This window comes from Belonocnema kinseyi, chromosome 10, assembly GCF_010883055.1.
Source record: "Belonocnema kinseyi isolate 2016_QV_RU_SX_M_011 chromosome 10, B_treatae_v1, whole genome shotgun sequence".
In the NCBI taxonomy this organism is placed as follows: domain Eukaryota; kingdom Metazoa; phylum Arthropoda; class Insecta; order Hymenoptera; family Cynipidae; genus Belonocnema; species Belonocnema kinseyi.
Genome location: NC_046666.1, coordinates 1,522,610 through 1,536,507, shown reverse-complemented (window position 1 = coordinate 1,536,507; position 13,898 = coordinate 1,522,610). Strand labels below are relative to the sequence as shown.

Here is a 13,898-nt window from a genome sequence, read left to right as displayed (position 1 = left end):
GGAGAGGGAGAGGGAGAGGGAGCATAAGAAAGTGATGACAAAGAAAAGGGCATTATATCAAAGGTGGGAGAGAATAGAGAATGGTTTGACATAGAAAGAGAGAGAGAAGGCGAGAGCGACAACGAGAAGGGGAAAGAGATATAGTGATAAAGGTAGATTATAGAGGAAGAAACTGAAATAAGGAGTAGAGGTAGTGAAAGTAAAGATAGAGAAAGTGAGAATATTAGGAAATAAAGAAGGAAGAAAAGAGCAAACGACAGTGGTGAAATTACAAAAATGGGATATTAAGAGGGATACGATGAAAAGGGCGCCATATGAAAGCTCGGAAAGAACAGGCAATTTGACATGAGAAGAAAGAAATAAGTATAAGATAAGGTAAATAGTGGAAGAGTAAAGAAACAAAGAAATCTAAGTTATGGGAGAGTACAAAAAGAAGATCTATGGTGGGATTGGAGTGAAGAAGAGAAACAGTTGGTAAAGAGTAGGGTAATAGAGATGAAGGTAAAAATATAAGTGGAAAGAAAATAAAACAAGAAGTTGGAAAGGAAATGTTTAAACTTACAAAGGAGATACGAAAGTAATTGTTCAGGGAAATTTTGAAAAAAGGATGCACACTTTAAAACAAAGACTAAGAAAAACAGAAAAAGCCTAGTAAAAACGTATGGGATTACGAAAGTAGAAAAGTAGCATATAAAAGATAAAAAAATCAAACCGGAATTTTGGAGATGGGGAGACGGAGAACAATCAGGAAAGGTTGAGAAAAATCGAGGGAAGAACGAAAACGAAATAGGGAGAGAGAAAAGGAAAAATATATTGATCTGTTAGAGTGGAAGGAACTAATATAAAGAGTGGAAATATTGAAAAGGATAAAGTTAAAGGTAAAGGAGAAAGTGAACAGATTAGAAAAGGAAGAAAGAATAAGAAAGCAAATGGCAATGGTGAAATTAAAGGAAAGGAAACATTAGAGAGAAGTAATGAAAAGGTCGTTATATGAAAGTTCATTCTGAACAGAGGAAAATTTGACATGGGAAGAAAGGAACACGTATAAGTCAAGAAGTAGCGAAAGAGGAAGGCAAGAAAGGAAATATAACGTGAATGAAATATGGGAGAATACACCTAGAAGACGGGACTTGGATAAAGATACGGAACTGTCCATCATCTCTATAATCTCACAGGAGAAAGTGAAATAAAATATATAATAAAGAGACGAGAAATTAGTTGTTTCATTTATGGATAAGCTATTGGAATATAGCAGGCTTGGAAATAAAAGATAGGGAATTTATTCAAAATTTGGAATAATGACAGATGGAAATGTTGCTAGGTGAAAAGGGATTAGAAAGAGTACGGGAGAGTATATCAAGAAGTTACAGATGGCAGGTTTAAAATGTAAGGAGAATGAATTAAAAAAGGAGAGAAGTGGGAGGAATGGTGATAGAATTACCAAAGGAATGTTGAAAAGGGAAGGATAGGAAAGAGATGAAAGAAGTAAGATAATAGTATAAGAGGTAAAGATGAGAGGAGAGAGGTAAGAGATAGTGGGGTTTATGTAGGAGATAAGAAGAAAATAGAGGAGATGAGAGAACAGAAACTAGACAAAGATACTGAGAAGATGAGGCAGAGAATACAGAGACAGGATACTAAATTAGGAGGGAAAGCAATTGTTGACAAGCTTGAAGGAGATTAAATGGTTGACCTTGAACGGAAAATAGAGGCTATAAAGAAGGATAATAACAGTCAGGAGCAGAAAAGGGAACGGTAATTAATTATGTGGTAGTGGAGGACGTGGTCAGAAAGAACAATTATACAAAAAGGTAAAAAATTTCAAAATATGAGAAGAAAATGTAAATAAAGAGATGGAAATAATCATAGGCGATATCAACAGTGTATTATAGGGCATACAAAAGAAGTTAGCGAAGTGGGGGGTAGAAGTGGATAGAGTGAAAAATGTAAAGAGAAGAAAAGAAACCAGAAAATATAGATAAGGGGAAAGAAATGGAGAAGATTACAGAAGAAAAAAGAAGGAATATATTGAGATGTGTGATGAAAAAGAGGAAAATTAAAGGTTTGGAGAAGAGGCGAAGGCTAGGAAGAAAGAAGAAGTTTGAAATTTAGCCAATAAAGAGGAGAGAGAGAGAAGAAGGAAAAAGGTAAACCAGGATATTGCGACAGTAGAATGTAAAAAAAGTTATTATAGATTGGATAGGATGGGTAGAGAAGAAAGAAAAGGAGGAAAAGAGGGAATGAGAAGAGACGAGGAAAAGGACATAACAAGGGAAAAAAATAATCAAGGGCATGAAAGGAGAGGGAAGAGATTACATGAAATAACAATAATTTAGCTTACAATAGATTAGAGGTGAAGCATTTAACTAAAAACTTTAATTCAAATAAATCATATTCTAGAAGCAAAGGAAGGTTGATTCTATAATTATTGCACGTAGTTGAGACCACGCTCTACATGTAAGGGATTATTTGAACCTCGAACCGTGTTTCAAACGAAAATGCTCTGAAATAGCAATCATCAGGATTATAGTTAACAGCTCCATCAGCTCATATGAAGCCAGGATTTACCTAGTCAAAGTTAATAATTGTCGAAGTTATGGAGCAAAAGATGCAAGTGCTCATCGTAAATTTTACAAAATAGCCTGTACAATAAAACACAGGCTTATCTGAAAACACGCTACCTTTAATAAAAAAATTAATTTCTCGTCCCATGAACTTACTACGCATCTCTTATCTTATCCAGATCAACAATTCAAACAAACGTATTTAAAAAATCATCTTAATTTTTATTTTATTGTTAAAAAAACTTGCATTGAATAAATAATAAATTAAAATAGACCCAAGAACATCAATTCAATCGATTCTTAAATTCTTAAATTTCGAGGTCGAATAATCCTGTTAGACTGACTGGGTCAGCAGAAGAGTTGAAGGAAACTAATTTCAAGCCCCCCCCCCCCCACCAACAGAAAAAACGGTGGAAGTGAAAATATCTTTTGATGCTGAAAGGAAGCTAACGAGAAGTGGAGATAACTTTTTCTACTTACCAGATGTACCGAATGGACTTCATTTTCAGAGCCGTAGAATTCTCTTTGCACTTGTAGGCCAGGACCTGCTTGACGCTACTCACGTCTACCGAAGGGAACCTCGATGTCACGTACGCTGAAACATCAAAGTGCAAATATGGACTTAACCCGTGTTTCCCTAATAGAGTAATGGTCAATATATCAATATTTAGCTCCCAAAAACCACATTTTAGTAGTGTCTACAGATCCGGCTAAAAAGCATAAGATTTTTCTGACATAAGAGACTGTTTTCTAGGGTACACAGGGAGCCAGATTTAGAATTTACTATTAAAAGAATTTTAGAGTCTTTAATTGTCATCCAGTTTACAACTTTTTTTGTTGAGGAGAGATCCACTTTGAAGAGATCTATCAAGTCTGATTTTTTTGATTTTTTTTTTTTTTTCATAAGGCAAAGTGTGGAAGAAAGGGCAATTTTTCACAATGGGACAGGTATAGAATTTATTGTACAAAAAAGTATACAGTTTTCATGTGATTTACAACTTCTTTCAAAACTGAAGATAGATCAACTTTCAACATTTTTTTTAATTGACTTATTGTTAAAATAATAATTTATAATGTTTTGTTGTTATTTTTGTAATAACTTTTCAATAATTAATTCTTTTTTGATATTTTAGGAAAATATTTTTAAATTTTTTTTAATTTTTTCCAATCTTCTCTTAGAATTCATTTTTTTTTAAATAAAACAATCATATGAAATTTGGAAAAGAGTATTTTTCAACCAGTTCCATTTGAACCAAAGAAGATTAAATTGTTACCAACAGAGACAACTTTTCTACAAAATAATAACTTTTTTTAACCTAAAAATAAGAATTTTCAACAAAAAAGTAATTTTTAAACCAAATATTTGAATTTTTAACCAAATGGATGGAATTCCTACCAAAAGACAATAATTCCCCGCGAATTAGTTATATTTTTAACTAAAAAAATGAATTTCCATAAAAAATTTAATCGTCAAAGTAGTTCGACTTTTAACCAAGTTGTCGATTTTTCAACCATATAGCATAAATTCACAAAAAAAGTAAAGTTCGACATTTCAACGAAAAAATGTTTTGATTTTAAATAAAAAAGAGTTTAATTCATCCAAAAAAGACAAATTTTCAACAAAATACATGAATTATCCAATGAAAAATTATCTATTTTCAACCAAAAATGGATAAGTTGAATTTTCAGTTGAAAAAAATTTTTTAACAAAAAAAAAATTCCCAGCGAATCAGTAGATTTTTCAAAAACAGTTCTTCTAGGGCTTCTAGATTAAAACAAAAATTTTAGCAAGCTTTTTAAATTTTCTTTATTTTTAAATTTAGAAAATCATTTATAATTTGCACAGGAATTCTAAGAAAAATGTTTCCTTGTCTTAAAACCTTTCAAAATTCATAAGTAATTTCAAAATTTCTTCTCCAAATTTTATAAACTTATATTTCGGTTTAGGTTTTTTAAAATATTTTCAAATTTTAAATTATTTTTAATTTTTTTCTAAATTTCTAATCCTTCTAAATAGCTGCAAATAGCCCGATTTTGTCAATACAGATACCAGGAGCTGGAAAAGGATCTATTTGTATTAAAAGTTCAGTACGAATAACCGGTCTTTTTCGGCACGTGAGACAATCCCTCTGAAATTATTCCAATTTTTCCTAAAATTTTAACACAATTTCGCATAAATTTATACTTTTGCTACAAACATTTTTAAAGTTTTAGAAAATTAGAAAATTTTTCTTAAATTCTCCGAAGTTCTTTATTGATTTTTTAGGAAATCTTTTCAAATGTTGTGAAATGTTCTCTCAAAATTATTTTTTCAAAATAAAAGATCATTTTAAATTTCCCCTAAGATCGCAAGAAAATTTTTTATTTTTAAAAACTTTAAATGTGATGCCCGACTCAAAACTTGTATTCCCGGATTTTCCCTGTATTAATTCAATTCTCGCCTATTTCGCGGTTTTCCTGGTTAGTAGACACACTATAAAGTTCTATTGTAAAATATTCTGTACTTTGGTAAAAATCTCCTTTAAATATTTTAAATTCCGTTTTTGGATTTTCGTAGCCCCGGGCGAAAACCCTTATAGTTTTGCTCAGTCGTCCGCTCGTCCGTCGTAATTTTTCCGAAGAAGGAAAATAAGGGAAAGAGAAGTATGGCATTTTAGAAGAAAAGATGGAGGAAGTAGGGGAAATGAGGGGGAGTAGAAGAAGTGAGGAATGAGTAAGTAGGGAAAATTAGGTGAATGGAAGTGAGGTGAAATTCTGGTAGGATAAATAAATGAAAATGTGGGGGGGGGGGGGGGGGGGGGGGAGTAGGAAGAATGATAGGAGAGAAACTAGCGAATTTAAGGGAAGTGGAAATGGGAAGAAAAATGAGGGCAGTGAAAGTAATGGGAGTAAAATTAGCGGAAATCCAGGTAAGTGAGGTAAATGGAAATGTGGGGAGGGGAAGTATGGAAGGTGACGTCAAAGAAACTAAGTGATCAGTAGAGAGTAGAATTGAGCGTTGTCTAAGTAAGTGAAGTGTGGGAAAGTGTAGGGAAATAAGGGGGGAAGTAGAGAAAATGCAGATAAGGAAAGTAGATACAAATGTGAGAAAAGAAAGTATAGGAAGTGATGTGGGAGGAACTAGAGTATATGAAGGGAGTAGAAATGATGGGGGTGAAAATGAGGATAGGGGAAGTACGGAAAGTGAAAGGAAATGTGGGAAGAATTAGGATAAGTAAGTTGCAATGAGGGGTGTGTCAGTAGGAGAAATAAGGGGAATGGAAGCACTGGGAGGGTAAATAGTAGAAGTATTGGGAGGAAAAGTAGGAGAAGTAAGGGTAGGGAAACTAGATGGAAATGTGAGAAGGGGAGTATGGCAAGTGATGCGAGGGAAGCAAAGGGTAGTGTGGGAAGTCGAAATGAGGGGATTAGGTGTAGAGAGGAGAAATTTCAGGTGGGAGAGTAGAAGGAGAGTGTTGGCTATGGAAGTAAGGAGAGGTAGCAGATATAAGGAAGAAGTTGGGGAAGGGATGGAGGGAGCGAATCTTGTAGTGTTGGAAGGGGAAGTAAGGGAATGTAGGGGAATAAAAGTACGGGAGAGGGAGATTTGAAGGACTTAATGAACGTCTTAGTAGGTTACAAAACCTTTTTTGTAGGCGCCTAATTTGACTATTTTTTTTCATATTCTCCTCATCAAGAATGATTGTAATCGCGATGTCTAAAAATGGATGAAATTTGTTGGGTGATGCTGATCAGTAAAGATGTACTTTACAAGAGCAATAAATTAAGGTTATAATTCAGGACGATAAGGAAACCCCAATTCTCCGGGTTAAGACAGGATGGGTCAGGGTGATGGTCAGAATTTATAAGTCATCAGGGAATCAATTAGTTTTTAAATAAATAAAAAACTTTGATTCACAATCCAGAGTCTCTTTCCTCAATCGTCTCATGAATTTTTCAGGTCTTCACACAAAAATATTCTGTGAAAATTATTCTCAAGACAGAGATCCTCTCAACGATATCCTTCAAAACTTGGGACGAAAATAAAGGAATGTTTTCATATAGTTACAGTACAAGGTTACAAAAATTAAGGGGAATCGTCTGGCAGTCCTGAAATATTGAAGCCTGTGAACTTTCTTCCTAAAGAAAAGTTCTTTTACCGAGATACCTTTTCAACTAACTGGGCACGTTCTGCAGTTTACTATTCAAGAAGGTTTGAATTCTTCAATTATTCAACGATTTAAAAGTTTTCTTTAATCAAAGAACATTAGATTCTTCGAAAATGCAAGTGCAACTTTCTTAAATATTAAACTTTTAAATTTAAAGTTTCAAAAATATTGCATTCAGACACTCAATAATCCACGAGTATAAAATGGTAGATATTAGCTGTTTAAAAATGAACAATTCTAAATCAAATTCTATTAAACGGCTTAATTAAAAATTTGTATAAAGTAGATAGTTGAAAAATTTCTATTTCTATATGCTAAAATTTGCAATGGTCTAAATTGAAACTAGTCCACATTAAAAAAAATGTGAAAGATAAATTATGACTCTTCCAATTCAGTTCAAAATTAAACATTGAAAGTTCACCCCTTTCATTTGAGTGTTGAAAATACCAAATGTGCCTCCTATCCAATTAATAAAAATGTTCAAGAGAAAAAATAAGCCTCTTCTAATTTAGAAAAAAAAAATTCACCAAACTAAGAAAAGTAGTTTGAAAAAAAGTTGAAACCCATAATTACCTCCGTTCCAAAACGATATAAATCTTCAAAATAAAAATTCTTCTTCTTACATAGAAATAATTAAAATCAAAATTTCCTCTTTTCCAACTGAATAAAAAAATAGAAAAAGAGCCCATTCCAATTAAAAAAAAAAAAACATCAAAATGTTTATTATGTCAACTCCATAAAAATCTTAAAAACACAAATCCCCTTATTCCAAATGAGAAAATAGATTAAAAATAAAAATTTCGCCCCTTTGACTCAATAAAAATGTTGAACATAAGAAATCGCCTCCTCCAATTCATAAAAAATAGTCAAAACTTTTTCCCTACCAACTCAATAAAAATTTTCAAAACAAAATAAGTGACTCTTCCAGTTTATAAAAACTTGAAAAATAAAAATCCTCCCTTCCAACTTGATAAAAATCTTAAAAACAAACAATGATTTTTTTCAATTCAGAACAAACTAAAACCAAACTTTCTTTCCTTCCAACTCGATAAAAATCTTTAAAACAAATAGTGTCCTTCCAATAGAGAACAAATTGAAAATCAAAATTTCATCGCTTTAAACTCAATAAAAATGTTTTAAAAACAAACAAATTTGTCCGCCTTCAACTTAATGAAAATATTTTTAAAAAACTAACAAAATTCCTCCTCTTCCAATTGGGAAGAAAATTAAATACCGAAATTTCTTATTTTTATTAAAAATTAGAATGTAAAATTCAAACTTTTTTGACATAAATAATGTAAAGTAGATTTTTTAAAGTTGATTTTAGCTCATTTAAAATCAATAATAATTGTTCAATTGTTATTATATGAAATTATTTTGAAATGGAAAATAGTTTATAAAATTGATAACAGACGATAAAATTTGTTAAAATATTAAAGCTTTCGAATTGAACCAGTTCAATTTTCAACGTCAAAATCTGGTAATTGTTCAATTTTACAGAAAATTATTATCCCTTTTTTGCGAAAAAATTCTTTTTTATCTTATATATATGATAATAGTTTATCAGAATTATTAGGCAGAACAATATTTATAAAATATCACTTTCTTGGAACGAATGAGAAATCTTGCAAAATTAAAATTTCTGAACAAGAAAACAGTGTTCGAAATATAAAATTTTCGAAATTTAAAAATTGTCAAAATATGAAAATCCCGAATAGCAAAATTCGCGTGAAAAAAAATTACCGAAATAATATTACCAAATCCGAAAATTCACGAATAATAAAATTACCTATGGTTTATAATAGTATCGCACTTGACAATTTTCTAATAATAAAGTTCGCAAAAGAAAAATTATGAATTATAAAATTTCCAAAAATGGTGAATTCCCGACACAACAAAATTTCCGAATTATGAAATTCCCGTATTTAAGCAAATAAATAATTTGGTTTTCAATCAATATTATTTATTTATTAAATATGCAAAAGAGTTTTTTCAAATGATTTCTTTCGTAATATTTGATTATTGTATTTTTAATGTATAATAACAATTTAATAGAAAATATATTTTTCCAATTCTTTAAATTTGATAATTTTCTAGTGTTGAGAATTTTGCAGAATCGGATATTTTTTAATCCAGTAATTTTCTTTCGGAAGTTATTGCTATTAAGAAATATTTAAATTTGGCAATATTAAAAACTGTCGGGAATTTTCCAAGTCGGGATTTTTATATTTCGGAAATTTTATAAATTCAGGCATTTTATTTTTCGGGACTTTGCAGTAGTTCAGATTTCTTTGTATGCTCAAGTTGTAATTCAAGTAAATCTCTTAAACGTTAAAAGCTGCAGACTTTTTTTATTACGAAATTCCAGATTTCCATTTTTTCTGCAATTAAAACGTTTTTTAATAATCCCGGAATAAAAAGTTTAAGATTTTTTTTTTCTCAAATCAGAAATAGGTAGGAAGTAATTTTCGTGGAAATACAACGTCTAGAAAAAAAAATCGATTGATGCATGAGTGGAAAAAGTCTGACGCTTCGATGAAAACCATTCATTTGTAGTAGATGCATCGTCAACGTCAAACAATAATAAACGAATGGTGCACATTAAATAGAACGACCCTGTATTTTTTCTAGAATGTAATGAGAAATTCCACAGTTCCAGTCATGGAAATCTTCTAATTTTCTTTCATTGATATAATTTTTTTTTTTATTGCAATATGTGAAAATCGTGAAAACCCTATTTCGAAAAGAGTCTACAAAATAACGGTATACAGAGAACAAGATACAGGGTACATAATTTTTACAATTAAACTTTCTAATAATACAATTTTTTTAAAGAATACATTAATTCTCATTAATATTTAAATGTTTTTTTATAATCCAAGTACATCAAACGTCTGGAAATCTTTAAATTGGAATGCATAATATTGCGCAATATACTCGACTGAGTACTCACGCACTGCGGCCCTTCCGAGGCGAGAGTCGCAATCGTCCCTCGCCCTGATCCTAACATGAATTATTTTTATTCGATAATTTTGTAGGTACTTTTCAACTGATTCTAAAGTGTTTATAGGCTGCGTCTATACCTACGGAAAGCCTTAAAATTTTTGCAAGTTTCATTAAACGAGCTGGAAAGCACATTGGTTTTCCACCAATCCCAGACAGTCGCCAGTTTTCGCGTAACTTTGGACAGTCCGTTATTTAAATAATTCTTGATGATTTAAACAATTTTTTCGCCGTTACATCGTGAAAAGTTATTATTTTTCAGGATAAATGACACAAATGGTGAATTTCAAAAATAATATTTCTTGCTTAAGATATCAGAAAATTATTTATACAATTTTTATTTTCTTAAAGAATTCTTTCAATTTAAATTGTTAAAATTTATTATTTTCTGAAAGAAATGACGCAATTAACACAATTCGACTTGAAAACATCCAACTGCCAAGGCTTGCAAATTAACAAAAATTAAAACTATAAATTTTCTAGTTTTAAATTTCAATTGTTAAAGTTTCATTGTGATTCAAAGTTGTTTTTTTTTTTTTTAATATAAAAAGCATTTTCTAGATTCAGAAGAATGGAATTTCATATGAAAGGAAAGAAAAGATTTTTCATCAAGGAAAGATTAAATGACCTCAATATCAGAATAAGCGGGAAGGGTCAAGTTTTGGGAAAGGGTTTTTAAAATTTCATGGTATTACAAAAGCTTTTGAACAAAAAGAGAATGCTGTAATCTGAAAAGAATTCCTCATTGCAATCTCTTCAGAAAATTTCAAAGAACCACTTTTGTCCTCGGCAAACTCTGTTAAATCTTTATTACGAAATTTAAACGTGAGTCACTATCGTGAAAACTGAGTAAATAAGGAATGAATATAATTAGTGCTTGTAGAAAAACAATCATTAACTGGTATATTTTTGTGAAAAATAGAAAAAAGAATTGATTACACATCAATGTATATCAATCTCGTTTCCTTCCCCCTCCCCCACCATTTCTGCCTTCCTAGAACTGTAAATGCGCAGTACGCGGGTACACACTCGCATATATTGCGCAATATTATGTATTCCATTTGGAAATGGTACAGACAGCCCTGTTTACGATAGGGTTTCCCCGATTTGTGGTCAAGGCTATTTTCCGGCAACCCTGGACTGAAACCGAGAGTTTGGTGTACTTCAAATTCATCCAAATTAATTGTAGAATGTGATTACATCTTTCTAAAAAGAAGTTTGAGCTCATTTGATAAAAGCGTTTAAACTGTTTGCATTTCAAAAATCACGTTCATAACTCTTCTTTTCTCAAACGGATGCAATCGGAAATTTATTTGGTCCTGATTCATATGTGAAATCGTAAAATGAGATTTGATCGTCAAAGTTTTATGCCACAGGAATAAAATTATAGCCTGCAGATGAATATTTATCTAAAATTTTCGATAAGCTCTATATACCCACCATGTTTGGATAAGATATAATTGGTTGTTGAATTCTCAGCTCAAAAGGATAAATTTCAATCTAAAAAACGAATTTTCGAACAAATTGTTACATTTTCAACCAAATAGATGGATTTTTAAAGAAAAAAAAATATTCTTCCAAAAAATGGCTTTTAACCACATTATTGAATTTTCTATTTAGTAGAATCATTTTTAACCAAAATACATCAATTTTCAGAAAAATTGTTGACTTTTCAAAAAAAAAAATGAATTTAACGAAATTATTTAATTTTCAATTAAGCAGATTAATGTTTGATCGAAAGCATGCATTTTTAACAACCACAAAATTGAATTTCTATCAAAAAATACAAATTTACATTCCATAGCTGACTGTTCAACAAAAAAATATATTTTTGTAACCAAAAATGGAATAATTACATTTTTAATTTGAAAAATTAATTTTTTACAAAAAAAGGGATTTTCAACGAAATAGTTCATTTTTATCGAAAGAGATGAATTTCCAACTAAAATTATTCATCCCTTGACAAAAAATGAATTTTTAAAGAATTAGTTCAACATTCAACTGATTAGTTGAATTTTTTACCTAGTTTACCTAATACTAGTTTTCTACAACAAAAAAATCATTTTTTAACAACATACAAATAGGTAAATTTCCAAAATAGTTGAATTTTTAACTAAAAAATAACAGCTCGTCCCGAAATTTGGGATGAATATTTTCGGGACGACTAGTCCATTCCTTTAATCAACTCCCAAAATGTTTGAATACGACTAGACGCACCCAAAACAAAATGTACAATAATAAATAAAATAGTTATAATTTCAGTTAAAAAACTAATTTTCAACTAAAAAAAATAACGATTTTCAACCAAAAAGATGAATGTTCTGCTAAAAAATATAAATTTCCAATGAACAAGGGAATTGCACAATTTGCAGTTAAAAAAAAAAAAAATTCACTACACAAAAGCGAATTTTTAACTAAAAAAAGATAAATTTACAATATTAAGTGCAAGGGTTACATTTTCTGTTACAAAAAATCAATTCTCATTAAAAAAAAGGATTTCAATAAAAAAGATTAATTTTCAACCGATAAGTACAAAATCAATACAAACTATTCCATTTTCAGTTAAATTAATTAATTTTCATCAAAAAAAAAAGGAATTTTCAACAAAATTGTTAAATTTTTTCACCAAAACATCATTGGAAGACATGAATTTTCAAGAAAATAGTTTCATTTTTTAAGCCTGATTTTCTACCAAAAATATGAATTTTCAAAAAAGTATATCGACTTTCAAAAAATTACATAAACTTCCAACCCAATGGATTAATTTGCAAGAAAACAGTTAAGTTTTCAAACAGGAAGATGAATTTTAAAGGAAAAAACCTAATTTCTACAACAAAATTAGAATAAAATACTTAAGTTTTCAGCTAAGAAAGACAATTTCTTGCCAAAATTGAAATTGCTAAATTTTCAGTTCAAAAAATGAATTTTTGACGGCAATAAAGAATCTTTAACCAGAAAACTGAATATTTAATACTGTAGTTTGACTGTCAACCAAGTACTATAATTTTCAACTAAAAAAAGATGAATTTTTGAAAAAAGATAGAATAGTTAAATTTTCAGTTAAAAAAATTAATTTTCAACTATAATAACAGAATGTTCAACAATATAAATTTTCTACCTAAACAGTTTAAATTTTAACAAAAAATCATAAAAAATGTTAAAACTCTGAAATATTGTGAAATCGCTTAAAATTTTGAAAAGCTCTTAAAAATTCCTTTGAATCTTTTAAAATACCAAAAAACCTTATACATAGATCCTGTGAAATCCTTCTAGATCTTCCGAAATTATTTAAAAACACATGCAATTTTTTAAATCCTTTTTTATCTATAAACTTTTTACTAATTTCTTAACAATTTTTAACACTTTTAAGTATGTCGAAATCGCTTATAATTTTGTAAAGCTCATGAAAATTCCTTAGAATCTTTTAAAATATCCTTAAAACCTTATAGATTCTTCATAATCCTTCAAAATTCTTTCAAATTATTTGCAATTTTATAAATCCCTCTATAACTATAAAATCCTTGAAAATTCCTTCAAATTTTGTGACGCTTCGAAATATTTTGAAATCGCTTAAATTTTTATACATCTTTCGAAAATTCCTTGGAATCTTTTAAAATATATCCTAAAGCCTTATAAATTCAGAAAAATCCTTATAAATTTTCCGAAATTCTGTAAAAACACAGACCAAGTTTTAAATCTCTTTATATCTATGAAATCCTTGAAAATTTCTTGACATTTTTCAAAATTTTTTTACACATTGAAACATTTTTTAAATGGCTTAAAATTCTATAACTCTCTTGACAATTCCTTGGATCCTTTTAAAAGATCCTCAAACGTTTCAAATCTTTCTAATTTTGAAGAATCATTGGAAATACCTTGAAATATTTGAACATTTCTTTAAATGTTTGAAATCCCTCAATTCTTGTGAATAAATTCTCAGAAACGTTAAATTTATTATTTTCCATTCATTAATATTTTAAATTACAGGGATAATTGCAGATGGAAATTGTTTGCAACATTTTTACCCAACTTCAGATCAATTATATCTTTGGACAATACTGTGCAATGATGATCTACTTTATAATACGAGGGTGGATTGATAAGTTTCCGGCCTGACCAAGAAAAACAACGTTTTTAAGAATTTTTTTTTATTTCTCAACATAATCTCCTCCAAGGCTGATAC

At 29.8% G+C, this 13,898-nt stretch overlaps 1 protein-coding gene across 1 annotated transcript in view; it reads right to left on the bottom strand.

Annotated features, from left to right (window-relative positions):
• Nucleotides 1–13,898, bottom strand: part of LOC117181639 (protein abrupt-like) — a 156,135-nt gene that overhangs the window by 28,106 nt on the left and 114,131 nt on the right. Inside the window, exon 8 of the mRNA XM_033374533.1 lies at nt 3,045–3,159. Within this exon, the coding sequence (XP_033230424.1) occupies nt 3,045–3,159 (115 nt within the window). The remainder of the gene's footprint in view (nt 1–3,044; nt 3,160–13,898) is intronic.